A 23,713-nucleotide genomic window follows, 5' to 3' on the forward strand; every position below is an offset into this window, starting at 1 on the left:
CATCCATCCATCCCTCAATTCATCCATGTGAATCAAACCGGTTCCGACGTCACGTGGGGGGTATCATAGTCCCCAATTCAGGTGCCGCCGCTTCCCGTGTTCGTTATTTTCTCGCTCGCAAAAGACTTTGTTCTCACTAATGAGTAATTCGTTGTTGCAGAATGCCTAATCTTTCAGTCTAGCTCGACTTAAAATTTTGCTTTATGGTGTCTCTTTGAAGCACTTTCCGTGCAGTTCCACGTGCATCCTGCTTTGTTATCGGGATGAATATTTTACGTGATCGATTTTGCCCTAATTGGGCGGTAATATAAAGAAAAGTGTATGCGCGATACACTGTATATTGCTCAAAGGGTCTCGCGAGGGTGTACAACTTCAAAAGGCTGCATGCGCGACCTTCGCCAATTTATTATTCATTAGGCGGGGCTATGACGAAACGGTCGCTCTTAAGCAGCACTTGGGGACCTAACGTGGAAGTTGTCTCGTTGAATTTGCTGTCTCTTTGTTCGGCCTTGGTTTTTTTTTCTCTTTTAATTTTTACTACAATTTTATTTAGTCAAAGCGAAGCCCTATTTGCACGACGTATATTGCGTCGCAACGGACCGTCTTGTCACGGCTTGTCTCTGAGAAATGTTCTGGTTGGTTTCCCGCCGAATTCCCCCCCCCCTCCCATTTTTTTTTATTCATTGTCGTGTTGTTTGTAGACACTGTCATGTTCGGCACAGGCTTGTAGATTGTGTTTACAAATCAAATATAGTAATTTCAGCTCGAACTCCTTTGAAAGCAAAAATGGGACTTCGCGTGTGCTCGGTGAAATGTAAATTGAGGCTTTTGTTGCCGGTGCGCATTCGGGCGTCTTCCTCCTCCGCAGCTTTTTTAGAAGCCAGGTGTAGCTTCGCTGGAATAATGAATTTCTATCCTTCGCGATTTCTTTTTATGGGAATAAGAAAATAAAAAATAAAAGGCACAGTGAGGTTAGCTTTATGGCGGCGCTTTTTCTTCCTTTCTTTCAGATTGAGCGAAATGCCGCGCCAACGAATTGTTGCAGATCGAAGAACGTCGCTGACGATTAAACGGAGTCTAAAGAGAAATGTGCATTGATTCCGTAGTCGTACATCCCTCCCCGAATTTCTTGGGCGGTAGAAGATTCGCCGCATTGAATGGATTATGCCACGTGACCTACACGGGCGATAATATGCCGAACGCCCATAACGAAGTTCTCGGGGCTTTCGATATTCTTCGCAACACGGGTCACTTCGTTATAGCGATCGCGCACCGCGCCGCTCACAATGGAGCATTCTGAGCATGTTCGACGAGCGAATACCTTTATTTCACGTGAATTCGAGAGAGACCCGACGAAATAACTCGCTTTGAACGACGTTTCCGTAGAGCGCCATCACTAATGCGTTTGCGATATCCACAGGTTGAAATGAGTCGCTATAATTGGGCTGCGAACACTTATACGGCTGACGGAATGTGCGACTGCGGCCTTAATTATTGCGCCGAGGTTCAGGGCATGCCGCGCGGTGAAACCTGGGAGCTGGGTAAGGCATAAAGCTGGGGGCAGGTCGTTGAGTGAGATATTATCCCATACAAGACATTTGCGATCATACCCCCCTTGCCGTCAAAATTCTTGGCTCCCCCCTCTCCCTCCCCCTATATAGCTTTGAAGACGTCGTCGGTCATCGGTTACGATTACATCACCACGTCGATGCATCAAATGTGACGTATTCGTCAGCCGTCGCACTCACTGCTGTGTTATCAAGCAGCAGCGATTACTGGAGCAGTGTAGCACGAGTGTAACACTCGCTGACACCGGCATGCTCGTCGAGTGTATCTTCGCCGTTGTAGCGCTAGTGAAGAGCGCATCTCGGTGATGTTTGCGAACAGGGATGGCGCCGGCAGGCGGCGTTCGCTGTAAAAATCAACCACTCGCCTGTCGGGGACGCGCCTCGGTTCCTTCGTTGTACCGACAAATTCGTTGTAGTGGATTTAGCTGTAGAGGCGTTCACCGTGCGCATGAAAGACTAGGAATTCGGCCGGGACATAATTAATCCTTCGTTATACAGGTCATTTCGCTGTAGGGGCATTGAGAGGCGTTCGACTTACCGGGTGTTTCTTTTTTATGCGGAACGCATTACACAAATCTGGGCCCCTGCCGTTTTTGCAGATGTGTTGCGCGGCTAGGCGGACGTTAGCAGCAAGAACATTTCACACGATAACTTCGCAAATTAACGAGTGCATGCTAATTACCGTTATTATTACCAACTATAAGGCCCATGTAGTTTGTAATAGCGAAATTGAAGCCGAGGCGTCTGCTTAGCAGACGTCCTAGAACTAGCAGTACTTTCGAGATATCCGTCCCCAAAATCTTTAAAAAAAAAAAAAAAAAGGAAGAAGCCTGGGCGTACCACTTCAGATAGTTCCGAACTGCTACGATTTAATCAAATTGTTAACTGGAACAGCCGCGTATTTCGTAGCACATTTTAAGGTGACTTCACTACTCCTCGGCTTCAATTACGCAATTACAACTTGTGCCCTAAAGTTAGTAATTAAAAAAGTTGATAAGCACATTTTAGTTAATTTGCGAAATAATCGTTCACATTTTGTTGCTGCCAATGTCCGCATAGAGCCTATCAGCTACAACGGCAGGGACGTCTTTTTTTTTTTTAAAGTGAGTTTCTTTTTGAAATAAAGTATTCCGCATCATATATGGAACAGCTCTTATGAGCGGCGGCGCAGCGAACGGCGATTCCAAAACATGCGCGGCGCGTTGAAAGTTATCGCTACTTCCATAACTGGAAAACACGATTTTGGTGCGCTAAAGAGACACACACAAGGGAGAAACACACAGACACATTGTGTGTTTCTCCCTTGCGTGTGTCTTTAGCGCCCTAAAATCGTGTTTTCCAAATTGCACCAACTTGCCCACGAAGAAGTTTTATTAAGATCAGTTCAATAGCTGTTTTCTTGTTCTTCTTTTTTTTCACTCGGTGGCATTCAGGTGCCCTTTCAGTCGAACTAACATTTCTAGCGTCCGACATTTAGCGGTCTATTGCACACAGGCTCCGACAATGGCGAAGTGTTTCCGGCCCTGAAACATTATACTGACGCACACGTTGCCGAAGTTGCAAAAACTCTACCGCCCGCCTGTCGCACACAAACGTGTGACACAACAAATTTGGACATTTAACAAGTATATACGGCATTTAGCTGCAACTAGTCTCAAAAAGCTGGACCTGTTGTTGGCGACATTAACATGACGTCAGGACAAAAGCAATATTTGGGGACTTTTCTTTTTCTTTATTATAGAACGAACGTAACGCAGTTACTAGAAGAGATACTTGGGCGAGTTGGTGAGAATTTACGTTTAGGAAAATAACAGCGCTGGATAAACAAGGACACAAGCAGAGAAGAAAAACACGACACTGGCGCTGTAACGCAGTTATTTACTAATTGGTAAACAATTACCTGGCTAAACGCTAAAGTTTCGGGAAATCGGTGACGCCCGAGTGACGTCATCGGCGCTGCTGTTCGGCACAACATTCAAGATAGGAAAGTCTGACCATTCTTCCCGACCAAAAACTAAAAAAATGAATTATGAAGATATTAAGGCTAAACAGCCGAAGAAGTATGATCGCAAATGTCTTGTATGGGATAATATCTCGTGTAATCGCACCATATAGTATATATACACTTCCGTGGTCGCGGCAGCCTCGTGAGGCGCGCGGTCATTCCTCTCGCATGTCCTTGATTCTATAGATCACTGTGTGTACCTCCGTTCCGGTTGAAAGATTGCTTCCTGCTTGCATTGTTGCCGAGCGTTGGTTCAGTGTTGCATCGACATCATTTGAAAGCTCGTGAAATAGATTTGCTCTGAGCGTCCATCCTTTCCGCATATGCGCGAAGATTCGAACCTTCTGCACACCGGCGTCCACACGAACGAGAAGAAAGGGAACCGAGGTGCCCGATTTTCGTTAGTCACAACCACGCGAGCGCAACAGGTAACGAAGCCGAGGAAAGCGTGAGCGAAATTAACTGCGGTTTTAATTGTAAATTTAGGCTCGTAAGTGGACGAAAACACTTGTTACAAAATCCGCATTACGGGTGCGTTGCAATACCGGCAATGCTACGGCGGGCGGCTGTTGCCACGTCTACATTCTTGGGCATTCGTGTATGTTTACCAGATATGAGCCGGGGAGTGTTAACCAGAGTCATCCCTAGACATGGCGGCGCATATATCCTTTTGACCAATAGCGTCACGTAGCACGTGTTTACATTTAGAAGCCCGTAGCTGAACAGTAAACTCTCGTGTGCGAAGACCTGCCGGAGTGGTGACCTTTGCCGCGCAGTGAACGAGAAGGCGGACCGAGGGGGACCGATTTTTGCTAGTCATGGCAACCTGTGACTTTTGCTTGTATTGTGTTAGTATGTATAGCTTTTGGCAGCCTAGTCATGTAGCAGTGCTACAACCTGGGATATTTCCTTACAACCGGCCCCTTTCGTGGGTCTACGGGACCTTTACGCTGGTACGTCAGTGCCAGCGTATGTCAAATTTCAATAGTATTTTCTGCTATTTGGGCCATTTTCGCCGCGCTAGAAAAGCTTTATGAATTTCTTAGTCCAGTTCAGTCTTCGCTTCTATTAAGATTGCAACATTGTCCTTAAATATTCATTAGGCGCGAGCGGATGCGGTAGAAATCCATGAATTCATTACAACGATCTGGTGAGGGAACGTTGCCTGTTTGTTCTATAGGAGTATTTCCTGTCTTACTACACTTCCTGTCACAGTTAAGATTGACCTTATTGATATTGCGGAAGCGTATTGATATACACGTACTCATGAAAGCTGTCCGTTTCTTTTCTCGAATACTGCTTCGAACCACGCACTCGGATCGCGAGCCTCGCGCGCCACCATCGGCACTATAAGCGTCAGTCAGACATGTTTCCTCCATGACCTCTTCTCGTTCCGTTGGTATGCGGCGCCCTCTGTCGACTTTTATTTCTCGGCTGAGTGCGTACACGTAAGAAAGAATGACCGGAGGTCGTTGAACCGGCGTGCTCGTATACGTTAGCGTCTCGAGCGGCTATAGTGTCAAAAACCCGGCGTGACGACACTGCGTTATATGTAGCTGTCGTCTGCAAAGTATGGGCCTCGCCCACTTGTGCTGCCACCTCTTGGGTTCGTCGCGCATAAGTTGTCTGCGCCGCCAAGAATGCGTCGTCTGTTATGGAGGCAGTGCCGAGGAAAGAGTGTGTAGTAATCCGCTGGATATTATAGAGAGGCAGGAGCGTCACCACGTTAGAGGCGCGGAATGTCTTGTCTTGCTCCTGCTGCTGCGGACAGGGCTCCTCGCGTCACTTGGTCGTAGAGTTGCGGAGTTTATGTCGTGAAAGAGATGCGGAAGAGTAGTTAGGCGAAGCATTGTTTGCCTATACCAGTAGGTTTCTGTCTCTCTTCGTTTCGGGAATCTTCAAAAAGAATTTAGTGTCTGATGGTGGCACCGAACGTCGGATCTCACAGCAGAGCAGCTCGATACTGTAACCATTAGGCGATAATCTTTGTTGACTGACGCCGACGAAACAATTCAGAACCTACTGTGCGTATGCACGCAATAACGGCACACTTAACGTTCGCACTTGTACCGTTTTGCACGCATATACACATCGCTTGTGCAAGAGCGCGCTGTGGCGATTGGTGCGTGTGCCGCGTTGCATAGCAACAGTTCGCTGAGAAACGCGAGTGCACGCGCGCGCGCGCACTGGGCTGTAAAATTGTTGTTAGCCGGGCTTGTTGCCATGACGACACACCAACCTGTAGGTGCCGATCAGATGCCACAGTTATAGGCTACAGACGCAGGAATGGAACGTGGGAATTGCAATCTTATGCCGCTGCCTTTCGCGTTCGTGATGTATACGTCCCATAGAATGCTTATAATCGCGAGAACGCGCCCGTCTACCCCCTTTCTTTTCTATAGCGGCAGCTAGTGTGACACGGCGTTGCCACATCTACTGATTTGTCGCTAGGTCGGCTGATGTTCTTTCACGTTTTTAGTGATACAGAGACAAAACTTTGTAATCCGCTGTTTTTTTTTTTTTTTTAGTCTTCTCGGGAAACGATAGCAAAATCTACATTTTCAAAATTTTCTACTATTTTCTACTACTGTGTTTCAGTAAATAACTGCTGACGCGCGATCAACTTTCACTTCACACGAGCAACAAGCGGTTCATTCACTTTTATGCGTAAGAATATAGTCCAAAACACAGTGAATTAACAGTTCAGGCTTCCACTATACCAGATGACGATCTTCCAAAACTGGTTTAAAGGTTTGGAACGAGGTGTCTCTTCAATAGTTGCGGTGTTCCGGATTCCTGTGGGCAGAATGGTTTTTCACACTGCACACACACACACACACCGCAAGAACGCGGGTTTAATTGGGCCCAGTCGGCGTTCCATGATGCGAGGTGGTGTATAGCGCGGTAACAAGGGAGACGAAGGACACCGGCTGACTTCCAAGCAGATGTCTATTCGAAGGACGTGATCACATCATCATCATCAGCCTAGATTTATGTCCACTGCAGGACGAAGGCCTCTCCTGCGGTCTCCAATTACTCCTGTCTTGTGCTGGCTGATTCCCAACTTGCGCCTGCAAATTTCCCAACTTCATCGCCCCACCTGATCTCGTATATAAAGATCTTCTCGGTGCATCCGTTCTGATGACCGATGTATGCTGCTGTTTCCTCGCCCACATGATCGCTATCGCGGCTTTGTCTATATTTCATTGTATTCTGTACTTTTAAGTGCCGTCCGCGGACTTTTAGTTTACCATGCAGATATGTGGAATCTAACCCAGGCCCTGACGCTTGTTCTCAGCGCGATCCTGCTTCACAACCCCAGTTGACAGATCTTAATGATCAACCCACGGTTGCGGAAATGTTTACTGAACTTCATATAATCAAAAGAAATTGGTTCAGGATATTGCTGAAATCGAAATGTTTCAGTTATCTGTCAGCGCAAGGTTTGAGGCTTTGATCACCGTGCATGTTGTCTGTAATCACCCTCAACGTCTAGTGTTGCGCAGGTTTCGAATGATCACCTGCGTACTCAAATTCAGCAATATTAAAAAGCACTATCTCAACTCTCTCTTGCAGAAATGAAAATTTAGAAAACAGGTCGCGTAGAAACAATATCATTATACGTGGTCTCAGTGAAGGCGCTAACGAGAATTATGAAGTACTTTCTACCAATGTTGCCAAGTGGTTCCAGGACATGCCCGCGCATAGAAAGGTGTCATAGACTTGGCAATGATATTAGAGGCTGGGCGCGTCCCGTTATCATGAAGCGCTAGGATTTTCAGGATAAGGTGCTCGTGTTGAAAAATTGCTATAAACTTAGAAACACTGGCTTCCGTGTTTCAGAAGACTTCTCTCCCCAGGTTCGCAATATTCGCAAGAGGCTCTGGGAGGCGTCTGCCTCTTAGGGGTATAACGGCTCATCTGTTCAACTTCGTTTTGATCATGTATTTATTGACAAGGTGCGATATGATTGGGATAGCACATCCAATACTCTTCTCAGATCATCTCCTGGCTTAACTAAATCCGCCGAAACAATTCCTAAGGCTACATCCTCTTGACCACGCGGTACCTGCAATAAACTTTCCATTTTAAATATTAATGCAAGAAGTGTTGTCAGTAATTACTCCAAATTTCTTTCTTTAGTCTCCTCTTATTCCCCGCATATTTTAGGCGTTACTGAGACTTGGCTGCATGATGGCGTTCATGATTCTGACGGAACACTCCCTGGCTTCAAGGTTGTTCGGAGAGACAGAGAATTCGGGAGAGGGGGCCGGCGTTGCCCTATTTCTTCAGTCTAACCTCAACTTTGCTGTACTTCCTACCCCACCTAATACTTGTGGTGTAAGGTCCAACTAAAAATGATGTCCTTGATTATCGGGGTAGTTTACCGTCCGCCTGGTTCCAATATATGAACATTTACACAATCTAAATCAATTTCTGCGTAGTTATATTACTTCGTCAACTAACATTATTTGCATGGGCGATGGTTTGAGGACTGGTCATCTATGACAGCGAGCGGACATGAAGTAGCCATCGGAAGAGAGTTAATCTACATTTCATTGTCCTGTGGCCTTCACCAAATAGTTAAGGATTCTGCTCGTCAAGCTGCTATCCTTGATCTTGTTTTTTCACTTCATCTCTAATTAATACCGCTTATGAGTGTGATATTATTTATATGATTATTCGATCACAAGGGTATTTTGTTTTCAGTTCCGGACATCGCACCGAAATCCCGTTCTACCCACTGCACGTTTCCTGATTTTAATCGCGCTAATTATCTGGCAATAACAGACGCCCTATGCGACTCTCCTCGCGAGTTTGAGCTAATAAGCACCACTAGTGATATTAATACCTTATAAACGTTTCTCGAAAAACTTGTCAGCGAGTGTGTTAATCGTTTCATTCCTTTAAAAACAAAGAAAACAAACAAAGAAATTCGTTGGTTTACTAGGGACCTGCTGCATTTATCACGCCGTGTGGCCAGATTACGTCGATCAAAACGCTCCAGTGACTCGACAAAGCACATGCAATTTGTTAGCGGCAAAAACGAGCTTTGTGCTCAAATGAATGCCGCAAAAGGAATTTGATTACAATGTTACCTTGCCGAAGCTAATGAAAGCTAATCCCTGCAAATTCCGGAAGGCTATCCTACCATCTGGGTCGTCATCGCACATGCTGACAATTAACAATGTTGCAGTTTATGATCCACTGACAATTGCTTCTGCCTTTAACGCCTACTTCCACCCTGTTTTTACGACTGAGAATTCAGTAATCCAGCTCCTTTTGATTCAGAACCTCACCCCCGAATCGACGATGTGTCGGTGTCATCAGAGGGTGTACTTAATCTAATTTTAAACTTGGACACCAAAAAATCCTGTGGCCCCGACGGCATCCAGACCGCTTTTGTAGTTAGATACTCTGTTTGGTGTAGCAGATACCTCACAATTATTTTTAGAAAAGCTCTCTCATCAGCCACGCTTCCTTCATCGTGGAAACTAGGTAATGCTCAATTATTATCTAACTATAGACCCATCTCCTTAACAGCGCATTCATGTAAATTGTTAGAACACATTATCTTTAATCATATTGCTACGAGAGAGACATTCAGCCGGGGGCAGACGACGAAGAAGACGGTTCTCTCTGGTGCTGGTGGCTGTCCACCATCTTGTCTACTGTGTCTCTCCCATACTGTAAATACAGTGTCAGTAGTCCCGCCTTGTGTCGTTTTACGTAACAATATCATAGAATTCCTTGAAACGAACAACATTTTAAGCACTTTCCAGCATGGCTTTAGACGTGGCCTTAGCACTATAACTCAACTGACAGAATTCGTTCACGGCATCAGAAGCTCTTTAGACATACGTGATGAACTTGATGCCATTTTCATAGATTTTGCTAAGGCCTTCGACACTGTCTCACATCCCAAAATATTGCATAAGTTATTCGTTGTACTAAAAAAAAAAAACGCATCCTTGGTTGGTTGGATATCAGACTTTTTTTTTTTCCCAGCGTTCACAATATGTATGTTTCAACTCTACTAACTCACCTTTGATGCCTGTTTCATCAGGGGTTCCCCGAGGTTCAGTGCTAGGTCTCCTTTTGTTCCTGCTTTACATTCATGATCTCTCCTTACACACCTCTGTTAAGATACGCCTTTTCGCAGATTATTGTGTCTTATACTATAAAATCTCCGTTTGATCATGCCACCCTTAACGATTCCTTCTCTGACTTCTGTAACTGGTCCGAATCATGGCAAATGAATATCAACTTTTCCAAGACCGTCATCGTGTCATTTTCCCGACGTCCAAGCCCCTTGTCCTTTGACTATGCTTTTAACAATGTTACGTTACACCGAGTGTTTGAATTCAAATATCTCGGTGTCCTTGTAACACACAATTTGTCATGGACCAAACACATTGATCTCCCTTGTAACAAGGCCCTTAAAGGACTAGGTTATTTACATCGTCTTGCTCCTCAAGAAACCGAACTTCTTACGTATGAAACTCTCATTCGTCCCATTCTCGAATATGGTTGCATTGTTTGGAACCTATAGAAACCCTATAGAAAACCTATAGAACCCCTATAGAAAATGTGATATTAAAAAAAAAAAAAATCTACAGTCCGTTCAAGAAAGGGCTGTAGCGCTTTGAAGATGTTACAAGGATTTTTCACCGTCCAGTTTTCTTCCCCAGCTTGGTCTCACTACACTTGCGATGCGTCGCCATCTTGAATGACTGAAATTTCTTTACACTTTAATCAATTCTCCCCGCTTCGATAATGTAGATAACTATCATAGTTTTTCCAGACCTATATCTACGAGGAGCAACCACGCCCTTAACATTTCAACCTTTTTCGCTCGCACCGACCTCTTTAAATCAAATATAGCTTTTTTTTTTCGTCAACAGTTGAATCCTGGAACTCGTTGCCGGGAAGCATCCGTTCACTACCATTGACAGAATTCTTGGAAACCTGTTCATGTTCATGAATGTTCGTATGTTTGTTCATCCCACTCCTGCAGTATCCTCATTGAGGCTGCAGTATGTATGTATGTATGTATGTATGTATGTATGTATGTATGTATGTATGTATGTATGTATGTATGTATGTATGTATGTATGTATGTATGTATGTATGTATGTATGTATGTATGTATGTATGTATGTATGTATGTATGTATGTATGTATGTATGTATGTATGTATGTATGTATGTATGTATGTATAAGTAAATAAATAAATAAATAAAACCACTTCATCTGCGTAGGCGCCCCGAGTACTTCTGTGGCGAGATTGGTCAGATAGACTTCTCGACTTGAAACAATGCATCTTGAATTATTATTATTATTATTATTATTGGCGGAATGCTTGAAGGCCGATTCACCGCCGCCGCCGAGTCGGCCCGATATTGCACTATCTCCGGGATCGGCCCACGCTCACCTAGGTGTATTGTTGACGCACGAACACGAGAAATACGTGGAACCCTAGCCATACACAGCTTGGCTATATATATACCGCAGCGGTGCTGTGTCGTGCATCGCAGGGCGTCGTTCTGTTGTCCTTGCGCGTATACAATGCATTCCTCGGGTCCCGGGGCCTCGTCTTCCGTGAACGGTCTGTCGTCTAAGCGGCCAAGGGGCAGCACGGCTCCGCAGGTTCCGACAGATGCATGCCAGCCTTTCTAGCCCATCCGACAAGGTAAGGGTCAAAGTATATTAACGGGTATTCGCAGCCCGCGGTATGCGCGGGCTCGTAACAGTAATGTGGGCTTGTTGGTAACGCATCTTGGAGGGTTTGCGGCAGCGCGATTAAAATACAGGGCAAAACAAGACAAACAGGGACACACACGGCGCTAGTAATGATTACGGCAGCGCGATTAAAACAGTCGGCGCATTTTGAGTGGCGGCGCTGTATAGTAAAGCGACTGCTGAGGAGCGAACGCGCGCAATTTCGGCCAATTTCCCGCAATTTTTACGCGCATAGCGCGCAAGATAAGAACGTGCCGCGATGCTCGTCGTGTGTGGTCCGCGTAGTCGCAGATGCGTGAAAAACCACCTTCGCTCGACGCTCGTTGTTTGCGAAAGCAACTGTCGCTTGTGTGTGCGCGCGTGTGTGTGTGCATGTGGTGCACCTAACTATTCCTATTTGAAAAGGAACTATTGGGCATTTTCGATTATTCGAAACTAACCATTTATTTCGCTACAGTGTGCCTACTAGCTGTTCTCCGTCAGCTAAACTGAGTTTCTCAGATGATGAGAAGTGAAACGATGACAATGTTTTTGAAGCAGTGCCGGAATAAAATAGGTAATGCAGGCTTTCCTTTCGTTTTCGCGGCAGAAGCCAACGTGAGAACCTGCGACTTTTTGCTCGAGGTCGGTCATTTAGTGTTTTTCGCCATGGCTATTCATGTAGCAGTTTTATCTTTTACGCTACAACCAATGCTGTTTTCCTGGCACAACTGGCATTTTTACGTATGCCAAGTCTTTCGCCAGCTTTTCTCTTTTTATTTCAATTTTCATCAACTTCTCATTTGTGATTTTTTTTTCGGGAACCATTTATTTAGCGTTCTTGAAAAGCGTTACACAGCTGCCATTCATTCTTGGAAGCTTGTTTGCAACCAAATCCAAAGTTGCTCGGAGGCTATTCGTGCAGCCTTTTTAATGATGAGGCTTATAGCGCGTGAAAAGACAAGGACGAAGGAAGAGGTGACACACACAGGCGCTAACTTGCAACAATATTTATGTCGAGCAAAGGACCCACACATATATACAACTGTTTCGCATACATCATCATACATTCGCTGTTTACAAAAATACCTTACACACCATTACGCAGGTAAGCTAACTCTTTGCGGGAAAGGGCAATTGATGGTTTTGAAACACAGTTCTCCCCGATCCTATCAATAATTTCTGCTTCGATAATTTCGCCAGTTAACCTTCCTCGGGCTCTCCCCACGATGGAGCAGTCTCTGTGTGCTGGAGCTCACGTCGACTGGCCACCATCATCGGCACCGGCAACAGCGCACTTGCAACGCCTGCAGTGAGCGTCAAGGAACCCACCCCGCTTTTCTGCTACGTTATACCGGTGTTCGTTTAAACGCTCGTTGAGGCACCTTCCGCTTTGTCCCACGTAATTTTTTCCACACTTTAAAGGAAGGTTGTAAACAATTGCTCCCGCACATTCAACTAACGGGTCCTGGTGTTTCTTTTTGCACATGCGCTTCTCAGACAGGCCTTGTCTGGTTAGTCTGCACAGACATTGCAATTTTGTGGATGCTGAAAACACAACCCTAACATTCGCACGTTGACCTATTTTCTTTAAACGGTGTGATAGGCCGTGGATATACGGGATGACAGCTACGTTCTTATCTACACAAGGCAGGCTGGAAGGATTCTTTGATAACTTCGACTTGAGCAGACTCAGCAACGCTAATAAGGACATGTGTAGGGTAACCTGCCAAACGAAGGCGGAGGATCCGTGTCTTTTCACGCGCTATAAGCCTCACGATGTCATACCAACAAGCCCAAATCACTGCATTACAGCACTTTTTAATGGCAATTAGTGATTACGTGTTTAAAACTGATACTTTGTCCTCGGTAGTATAACTCTCTTCCTTGTACTTATAAGTTGAGACGTGGTACTTAATTGTACCGAAATAAATATTCCTGCTATGTGCGTCTGCGTTTGAACATTCGATATTCGATTCGATATTTGATGCATCGGATGCATATATACTATGCGTATTCGATACGCATTCGAAAAAATTGATATCCGGCAACCTCTAATAAAAAACGCTATGCTATCTACATAAAACCTGCTTGCACAGGTGGTTTATGCGCTTTGATGGACACAATTTTTGGCGAACAATTAGTAATGAAAAATATAATTAACAAAACTTCCTAAGTAACCTCTTTGATGTCACGATTATGGTATATGTTTATATCCGAAACGTTAAGGTAATCGTATTTGAAAATAACTTCACTCTGTTTGATTCTCCTGGAGCGGTTCTGTTCCGAGATATTCGTCATCAAATTTGACACTCATTCAGCTAATTTCACATTCATGGGCGTTGATCTCTACCCAAGTTGCGAGGGATCGTCAGCTTGAAGGAATGGCAAAAAAAGTCGTTTCTTGTTATCGCTGGCCGACATCAAGAGCGCAGCTGTTATCAGCTTCCGCCAGCTTGCAATCGATGTGGCACACGCAGTAAGCTATGCCACAATGGGGACTTGACCGGTCTTGCACTGTCTGTCATTCACCATCATTAGCATAATTTTTACAGCAAAGCTGTTATAGCCTGTAGTCGGCCGGGATTCTTCGTGTCCGCGTGCGCGACCTTTGCTTTGCTTTGCAGTGTGCGGCTTCTCCAGGCGGCATCACATGACGTCATCAGGTGACATCAACTGACAATGACGTCATCGCGTGACGTCACGTTTGACGTAATGACGTCATCACATGGCGTTATCAGGCTATATCGTGACGTGCGATGCCGTTGTCACGCAACGTAACGTGATGTCATCAGGCGACCTTTGGTGTGACGACGACGCGACGTTTGAGGTGATGATTTAATCACGTTTCGTCATCCTGTCAAACGTGACGTCACCACTTGGTCACATGGGTTTTGGTACCATCGGATGTTAACGCCGGATTTTTCGCTTCATGGGCCATATAATGATTTCGTATTTATAAAGAATACCCCCCTCACCAGTTGTAGTGGTGGTTTTCCACAGCTGGCGCTGGACATTCACTTTCGCAGGACCTGGATAGCGAGTCATAGTTTTTTGTTCATTTTCTCACTTCACAGTTACCGTTCGGACACCCAGAACTATACTGGGCCTTCGTGGAGAACCGGCATGGCGCATCGACACGACGGTGTCGGCGCGTGACTTACGAAGGCACATTTTTGCGCGTTGATTGTGGCGTTCATTGAACAATGCAGCTTTGAGCCGTCTGCCCTTAAGTCGTCCGCTTCAAGAAGCTGACTGCCCTTGCGCTGTCCTATTACGCGTGCCACACGGGCAAGAATAGGTAAATGCCAATTGCTTGACGCCTTAGTATTTAGTGCAATTGATTTGACGCAATATGAACATACGCATATATAGTGCGTTCTGACAACTTCGTCGGCCGTAGAATGCGTGCTCTCGCTCCCAATACTGTAATTATGGCTGCAGTTGAAAAATAAATTTCTGAAGCAAACTGAAGTAATTTTACATAAATTATGCCTGTTAATGTTTCTAGTGTTATTTTTGAACGTTTGCTCGCCAAATATTTTTTTTTTGAGAGGATATGGGAGTATGACGAAAACTTATTACATTCGTTGCAGCTGTGGTCATCGCGACGTTTAATTTCATTGAAAGTGGTTGTGTAACAGGTACAATGACATCAATTAAGATCCTAGACACTTGATGACACTAATTTTGCTTCTATGGCACGGGTATGAAGTTGGTTGCAGTTTCCATATCGTTGACTTACCCGTATATATCATATCCTGTACCGTCGCTAAGAAATAAGCCTTCTTTCGCGCGCCGTCCCGACTTTCGTGCTCTACGATAGAGCTGCATATTTGAGGTTCGCGAATATTTGAGCACTGACTATTCGAGCTGCGTGAATGTTCGCATTAGCATGACGAGGCACTCGTGCTAGTACAGCGAACCTAGCACGAGCGACGCGCCCATTAGTTTGGAAGGGGTTTTCTTAAACCACCAGGAACAAGCTTCCGACGGATTTTGGGCGTCGGCCGGCGTCGTCAGAACAATGCGGCGCTGAGGGCGACGCTCGCTCGCCGCCGATGTCTGCCCCCATGCCAGATCAGAGCGCCGACGTCCCATGTGGTTCGCAAAGCATGAAAGCCGGCCGACATCGGCACGCGGTCGCCGGAAATCCTTCGGAAAACTTGTTTCTTGTGGCTTGGGCCTTTACGCTTTTTGGACGTGACGGCGTGCAGCGTAAACTGTATAGCCATTTTCGCTGGCTGCTTGAGGAAGAAAGTTGTGGAGTCAGGGAGAGAAGGGGAGGGGGACGCGGTTTCTTTCAAACGATGCGCCGCGCATGCCCACTGCGCAGCAGTGCGTAAACCAGTGTGTCTAGTACAGCGCCACGACTTTTTGTGTTGATCTCTCTCCCTCTCTCTCACATCAAAGCCGCCGTTCCCATACCGTGACGGCGTGGCGGCGAGGTGCACTGCGGCGCAGCCTCCCTCTTCGGGGCTCCGGGCGCTACAGCGTCTTCAATGAAAGTGGCTTATTTGTCAGTCTCGTTGAATCCTGACGCAATACAGGGACATAGGCACTGCAAAAGAAACGACAGACGCACAGCTCTTACTTTCAACACGAAATTTTATTGCGAGGCCAGCTGTATACTCGCATAACAACGCGTCAGTAAACAATGTGTCAAGGTGCCTTTTCTGCCTCCTCGTCAGTCTTCGACTCGATCGGCCCGTCTTCGGCGTTTCGCTTGTGTATGGCTTGCACGTGACGTCGTGGGCTTCGCAATAAAACTACTTAATTGGGGAGCATTGCTTCGGAACTGGAGCTGCTTTGCTGGATAGGATAGGAATAAACTTTATTTGTCCAGCGGTTATGGCTCTTGGTGCCCGGGGCTAGGCTGCCAGGGGTCCATCGCCGGAGAAAACTCTTTCGAGATTCTCGGCAATGGCCCTGGCCCGCTGGACGGCCCACTCCATGGTCCTCGGGTGCCTCGCTGAGGAGGGCGGCTTGTCATCTCTCAGCGAGGCGCCCCGCTTCAGAGGGTCCTGCTGTTATCTTCCCCCTTCCTCTTGGTCCTTCTTCTTCAGGGCGTTGCAATTCCCAAAGTATATGGGCCATATCAGCCCGTTCGTGCTCGCACCACGGGCAGCCGGGCGACGGGTGCAGCGCGGGCCACAGGCGGTGCAGGTGGTAGGGGTTGGTGAAAGTGCCCGTCTGCAACCGCCTCAGGTCGACTGCGTGGGACCTGTCCAGCCGCCCGTGTGGTTGTGGATATGTCATACGTTCTTTCCTGTAGTGTGCAAGAACCTCTCGGTACGAGGCCGGAAACTCCTCGATATCGCGGTCGGCGTCCCCGTGGCCCCCAGCTCCGTCCGCCGCGATTTGGGTTGTGTTGGTAATTCCTCCGTTGGGGTCCCGCACAACAACGGCGGCTGCCCTCTGGGTGATCGCGTCGCGGCGGGTAAGTTTCCTCGCGACGAGATGGGCACGCTCGTTGTGGTTGTGCGGGATGCCGGTGTGTTTTCGGCCGTTAGTATTGTTGTTGTCGCGGCTGTTGTCTTCTTTATTACCGAGCTCCCCGACGTGCGCGGGGAACCATTTGAGGGACTTGTTCGTAATTGTGCCGGACACGAAGTCCCCGGCTCTGGCGTTGAGCATGTGCGCCACATCCGCGGACACCCAACCTTTGGTGTAGTTCCGGATCGCTGATTTGGAGTCGCTTATGATCAGGCTATCCTCCGTACCTCCGTGGAGTACCGCGAGGGCTATGGCCATCTCCTCCGCTGCTTCGGCCGACGGCAGCCTCGCTGATGCCGTGACTCGGATCCTTCCCTTCGTATCTACGACCGCCATGGAGAAGGCGGGCTCCGCCGCCGTCGGCCGGCCGTGTCGTTGATGTTGCTGCTGCCGTTTTTGTCGTAGTAGTCTTAGTCTTATTAGTTTTTAGTCGTAGTAGTAGTAGTAATTTCGAAATTTTTGTCTGCTTTGCTGCAGACGCGCGAATTGCAGGCCCTGTTAGGAGCAGGGAATAGTACTGCTATAGAGAGGCAGTTTGAAGTCAGACAAAACGTCGCTGGCTAGCAAAGTATTCATTCTTTCAGCCAGCAATGTGCCTCGATTCGTTGAGCCCGACTAGCGAAACAGAGGCAGCAGGTGTTTGGGGCACAGTTTCTCGGATAGGACCACCACTCGGAGGAGTGCTTCCGGAGATACATGTCTCTCAAAAAAATGCACATGCACAGGACTGAGGTTTTGTGACGCTTGCTAGCAAGGTTAAATATGAGGCAAGCGCGCTATAGCGCACGATACTCGTTCACTGCGAAGGAAAGGATAGTTGGGCGGGTTGGTTAGAATTCATCGTTCAGGTATAGCTAGCGCAGAGGACAGTAGTGGACAGCCTCGTGCCTCTCTTATGTCCTATGATTTGCGCATGGATCCCTGCCATGGATCCTCAAAATTTCATTCAAGCGGATATGCCTTTCAAACTCGGCCGGTTACATTTCTTAAATTGCAATATGTGCCGTAAAAGTAACTAGTTAAACTTAATTAGTAAAATTTGCCCTTCAGTTATGCACTTCGATTTATGTGCAAGTTATGTCCGTTATCCACTTCGAGGATTAGAATTGCGCTATCTGCCGCACACTATTTTTATAAATTATGTTCAGTCTAGAAAAAAAAAACCAGAAAAAGAAAGAACCGAATTTATACTGCATGTCTTAAGCGACACTAAAGCAAAACACTAAAGCAAATTTAGACGCATAAATCATTCTTTGAAAACTATTGTCGTGAATTTCGGAAGAGTAGTTTGGTTATTAGAATATAAAATGAAAGTCGAAGTTTCAGTTTTTGAAATTCGCGCCGAATCCCCAACGCCGGTGCGTCACTGTGACGTCACGGATTTCAAATTATTATTTTTTTTTTTTCGTATTTAGGCCACCACGTTGGCTCATGCAGCAAAAGTTACCGCAACTCGCCATGTTCGATCTTTGGCTCTTTTAGACTCCTTAGGCTCTTTTACCGCTAAAGCATTAGCTACAAGCATAGAAGACGGTGTCAAAATCCATGACGTCACAGCGAGCTGGTGCGGAAACTTCTAGGAGGCGTCGCCATCCGGCGTCTGTTGCGGTTTTTCGGGCGTACCAAGCGCCTTATCGTGGTGTTTTTGATATTGTGGAAGGGTTCTTTCTGATACAGAAGAAATGTTTCTCTTTAGGGTCCATTTGAAGGTATTGTTTCCTTTTTTCATAATGTCCGCACTAGCGCCGACTGTCTCGTCGCGGCACGTGACTCGGACGCGCACCGGCGTTGGCCATTTGGTCGCCGACGGCGGTGGTGATGCCGCGGTATTGAAAGCACGCGTAGTCCAAGGGTGGAGCTCGCCAGAGAGAGAGAGAGGGTCGAGTTGACCCAGACGGTTGCCCTCTCCGTCGGTGGCGGCGGGTGAAAGACAAAAGAGCGCGGACACGAGGCCGATGGCACGGCGATGCCAGTGGGAGAGGAGGAGGGGGACGCCGCCTTCCTGCCGGCTGTGGGCGCCGCCATTGGAGCGGAAGTGCGCCGCTTTTCGAGGTGAAGGCCGGCGCGCGCGCCCGCTGCTGTTTAATACCGCGTCGCGGCGAGCGTCTGCTGCGCGTTACGTTCATATCAAAATCAGTGCGTTTAGCGTCCTAATGCGACTCGCGCTGTACGAGGGACGCTGACAGCGGAGGGTTAATCCGAGTGAGTTTTTTAGATTGCCCGTAAACTTCGGCACGTTAACGGTTGGTATATACCGCTATTTACACCAGCAGCGATGTCAAATATGAGACGTCACGGAGTATTAGTTTTGCGTGCTCTCTGGTGGAAATCAGCGTCGCGAAATGTAGCAACTAGCGTTGAATTGCTGCCGTTGCATCACTCCGGTAGCCCGGTATCCTGCAATCGGTGAAGCGTTTACGGACAAGGTAAACCGGGCTACCGGAGACTGGCGCGTACAGCCTAAAGTCCCTATATAAGAAAAGTACCGCCATCTACTCTTTCCTCCGCCGCCTCCTCTCCTAAAGCGCTTGCTTTTTTTCTTTACTTTTTGCTTGCGAAAGCCAAGTCGACGGTGGCGCGCCTAGAAAGTCCACGTTGAAGCTTTCAGGCCGGGCGCGCGCCGCCGCCGGCGACTGCGCCTGCGCAGAGGACTTTCAACATGGCTCTGAGGCGGAAAAAAAGAAAACATAAAGAAGTGAAAAGCGCGCGCTATCATCGTCCAATCGGAGATACAGGAGAGAGAGAAGCGGCGTTTATCAAAGGATGGCGGTACTTTTCTTATATCGGGACTTTAGTACAGCCGAGTTGGTGGTGCCATCTTGTGGCGAAGCGCGTGAGCGCGCGGAAAACGCGACTTTATTGCAGCCGCCAACCGTACACACATCCCCGTTTTCCCCTGCACATAGTAATAAAGACACTCCGCGCTACCCCGGCCCCGTTCTTCCTGAAGTTTCGCAGCAAAATACGAATTTGCGCTCCCCATCGTTCAGTGTGACACCGGGCACTGTTACATGCCTAGTTTCTCGAGACAAAATAATTATGCAGATCCAGCGCACATTTCGGAATCTACGTGAAGCGAAGCTTCAGCCAAGCGGTGTCAATTAAATCCTTTACACCACGTCCGCGATGCCAACAATTGTGTTCACTTCTGGGCAGCGTGGAAACCTCATGCAATGTTTACATTTATCAACCACAAAGGTTACAGCTTCATTCTCGTGCAATTTTTCATGTTTACTCGCTGCACCGCTAACAGGCTAATATGAAATGCAAGCACCAGATCAGGCACATGCACAGTGTGAGACATCTACGCAGCGATAAAAACTTCGGCTGGGTTGCATACGTAGATTTTGAAGGTGAAAAAATTCAGCGCAAACACCCAGGGTAAACCACAAAGAGGAGACGAGACAAGCACTGGCGCTGACTATCAACTATTGTTAGTGAGCGAAATTTTTGAAAATCATCCTCTCAAAACATGTTTTATGTCTCACAGGACACTTTAAAGCCACTGCCATAATTTTAATACATTTATATTTTACGCATTGTACAGCGACTCTGCTTTTAGGCCCATATACAGCCGTGTTCAATCCTTTCCACTTCACTGTTCAATTAAATATTCATAATCATTTGCATGGCGCTCTTTGGCCAGACCTGGCCCTTGCGCCACTAAACATCACATATCATCATTGTTAGTGAGCGCCTGTGATTGTCTCGTCTCTTTGTGGTTTGTGCTGCGTGTTCGCGCCGAATTTTTTCACCTTCAAAATCTATACGCAGCGATTTCACGAGGACGGATGCGATGAAGGATGCTAGTCGAGGGAAGAAGAACGGCAACGACAGATGCATGCACGGAGACGACACATATCTGCATGGCTACGTTTAAGTGTCACAGTTGCGGCTACCCATCTTACGGTTGCGGTACCGGTTGCGGTACCCATCCCTGGTGGTTTGCCAGGAATGGGCGCACATCCAGTGGCACATATACCGAATGGCTGAATCAGACAAAATCGAGTAAATAACATAATCCCTTCAATATATTGGGCCTCTCATTGGTCCCGTATATATTGTGCTTTCCTGCTAAATTTCCGAGCTTATCTAATTGTCAAGTTACGCGTTGCTTGTTAAACCTTGCGCGTCACACAGCAAGCTGACAAAATATGAGCGCATTCGCTGCTGTACAACATTTGTATTTCGAGTTGTGTTTCTTTTATATCGGCATTTAAATTGTACATCAGTGTGGCTACTTTGGGTTGTGACGTAATGAAATTTCGCTTTAGGAAACTGCTCACTTGGAGAAAAAGAAGCCGGTGTTGAAGGCCATTTTTTTTTCTTTTTGTGTACTGCAAGCACCGGATTCGATTGGAGGAGCTAGAAATACTCCATGGCCGCTATGCGTCGTCTTGTTTTTGCGTCTGTCTCGGCGTGGCTGCTGCATGCATGCTTTTTTATCGCGTGAGTGCACGGAGGACATGCGCGGGCACAATTCAACAGCGACGCCCTTGCTGCGTCGTTGGGTGTCGGAGCGTGCGTGCGGTATTCGCTGAATGAGAGGAATGCGTAATACTACAAGACCAAACGTGATTTTAAAGGAACGCACACCTTAATTGCCAACAGTGGTATAGTGGCTGGCTTTGGTGTTGCGCTGCTAATACCGAGGACGCGGGATTGAATCCCCGGCTGCGGCAGCCGCATTTCGGTGGACGTGGAATGCAAGAACGGCCGTGTATACCGAGCGTTGGGTGCACGTTAAAGAACCCCAGGTAGTCAAAATTAATCCGGAGTCTCCCACCACGGCGTGTCTCGTGATCTCATTGTTTGTTTGGCACGTGAAATCCCAAAAAGTTTATTATTTTAGCCCAAAATATGGCAGTTCTGACAGGCACGGAAACGCGGGGAGATTGGCGAAATAATTAATTGTTCTGCCTGAAGCTAGACAATAAATTTTAGGATGTCTGAAAGCGAGGCATTCTTATCGGATTACTGTGGGCATACCGTACAGACTCGTGTAAGGGCCACACTTTTTTTTTTCATAATTTGGACAAGGTGCGGCCCTTACAAGGGACCGAACCTTTTGGTTCGTCCCGTGTAAGATCCGCTGTAGATGGCTCTCGCCATCTAGTAGTGGCATGCGGAAGTACACTAAAATAATTCACACAGTTTACACGTGAAAAAGGGTGTAAATATGTCTAACTCACACCCTTACACGCTTCTTGATGATAAGGGTGTGAATTAGAGACAGATTTACACCCTTTTTCACGTGTAAGCTGTGTGAATTATTTTACAGTGTAGGCAGCGTGCGAAAATTCGGTGTGCGCGCACGGCATTGGGGCACTAAACGCGATTGCCTCTCCGTTGGAAAAAATTGTTTTCCTTCCAAATTCTGAGTTTTTTTCTTCTTTTTTTTTAGTACGTTATGTTTTTGGACCCTCGTGGCGCTGGAAAAAGACTTGCTAAGTTCAATCTTTGGCTCCTTTAGAATGCAATGTAGTCAGTGATGAAAGTGCTGCTCCAATTTCTCCGAAAGAGAAATGCTGCTCTAAACTGTCATTTTTGTTAGTAACTGCTCCGAAGCTGCTCCGAAACGGCGCTGGGAAATTCGATCTCCTATATATACTGATTACCAAGTGCTGCTGTGGCAACTGTGATATGTGAATGATTGTTTTTACATTGTGATGCTCAGCTTTATCGGCTTTGATCTCATTCCTAACTGGCATTTTGAGCATATAGCTCATTTAGCTGTACTTTTGAACTTGACATGCACACTATTTTGGTGAAACGTGAAGGTGACTGAGGTTACTTAGATCTCATACCGATTATCAACTACTGCTTTGGCAACGGTTATATGTGATTGTGGTTACTTTCATAATGCGGTGCTCAATTTATTGGTTTGATCTCATTTCTGCCACAAGTACTGATATATTAAATATATAGCTCATTTTACTGCGCGTTCGATAAACTTATTCTTAATTGTTTGTTTCTTGCGATTTGCGTTGATTATTGTATGTGCAGTGTGTTCCATAATAAATATTAATATTTATGAGCCGCTTCGGTGATGCTTTTAACTCCAGGAGTATACAGTATGGCATAGTTTGCCATCTGTTCCGAAAACACCAATAGCATGCTCCATCCAATCTAGCATTTTTTCTGCGCCGAAATCTGCTCCAAAAAGTAAAATGTGGCTTCTATCACTGAATGTAGTCCATGGTGAATGAGTTCTGCCGAACTCCGCAAGGTAATGCGTGCTTCTCAGAATGAAAAGTTCGCACTTGGTCAGCTCGTCCTTCTTCGGGGAACAAACCCGGGACCAGCGCCTTTCCGTGGCGATCGTTCTGCTATCTGAGCTAATCAGGCCTCTAGCAGATCGCAAGGCGAGGGCAAGCCTGTGCCTTGTGGCGTGTTTCGCGTGCAAGCCTTGGGGTGTCGCCACCATCGGAACGAAGACAGCGCACCGCCGGCGGCGGTAATCGAACCGCCAGCTAAACCTTTATATTGTGAACTTTTGTAGCGCTTATAATAAACCAATACGTACACTAAAAAAATTATCTTTCAAATTTGAAACTGTTTGAAGCAAATTCCGCTTAAACGATGAAAGGTTTTATATCGTGACAGCTTCTCCAATGGGTAACCATGGTAACGGCAAGAGAGTAGGCAGTCTCGACTAGAAGACGAACAGTCGCGACAGAATTCGCCTGTGTGAAAGCTACGTGATTGTGCCCAAATCGAGCTGCAATTTGTTGAATATTGTGAACGAAGTGGTGTGACATCTTCAGCTACAAAAGTGGAGGAACTTTAGCAACATACCAGCCTGCGACGGCGCTATGAGTTCGGATGTATTTCTTCATTCAGCGGCGGACAGCTTGTGTTCACCAGAAATGTTTGGTGGGACTGTACGTAGTATCTTCTTGCACACAAACACTTATACATG

At 46.6% G+C, this 23,713-nt stretch overlaps 1 protein-coding gene across 2 annotated transcripts in view; it reads left to right on the top strand.

The window, feature by feature from the left end:
• Positions 1 to 23,713, top strand: part of LOC119433924 (transcriptional activator protein Pur-beta-like) — a 186,046-nt gene that overhangs the window by 11,082 nt on the left and 151,251 nt on the right. The window contains exon 1 of one of the 2 annotated variants that reach the window (XM_049659105.1): positions 18,732 to 18,843. The exons of the other annotated variant lie outside the window; for it this stretch is intronic. Within the exon in view, the coding sequence (XP_049515062.1) occupies positions 18,747 to 18,843 (97 nt within the window). The 5' untranslated portion in view covers positions 18,732 to 18,746. Of the gene's footprint in view, positions 1 to 18,731; positions 18,844 to 23,713 lie in introns of those variants that run through there. 2 annotated transcript variants of the gene reach the window in all.

This window comes from Dermacentor silvarum, chromosome 11 (genome assembly GCF_013339745.2).
Source record: "Dermacentor silvarum isolate Dsil-2018 chromosome 11, BIME_Dsil_1.4, whole genome shotgun sequence".
Classification (NCBI taxonomy): Eukaryota; Metazoa; Arthropoda; class Arachnida; order Ixodida; family Ixodidae; genus Dermacentor; species Dermacentor silvarum.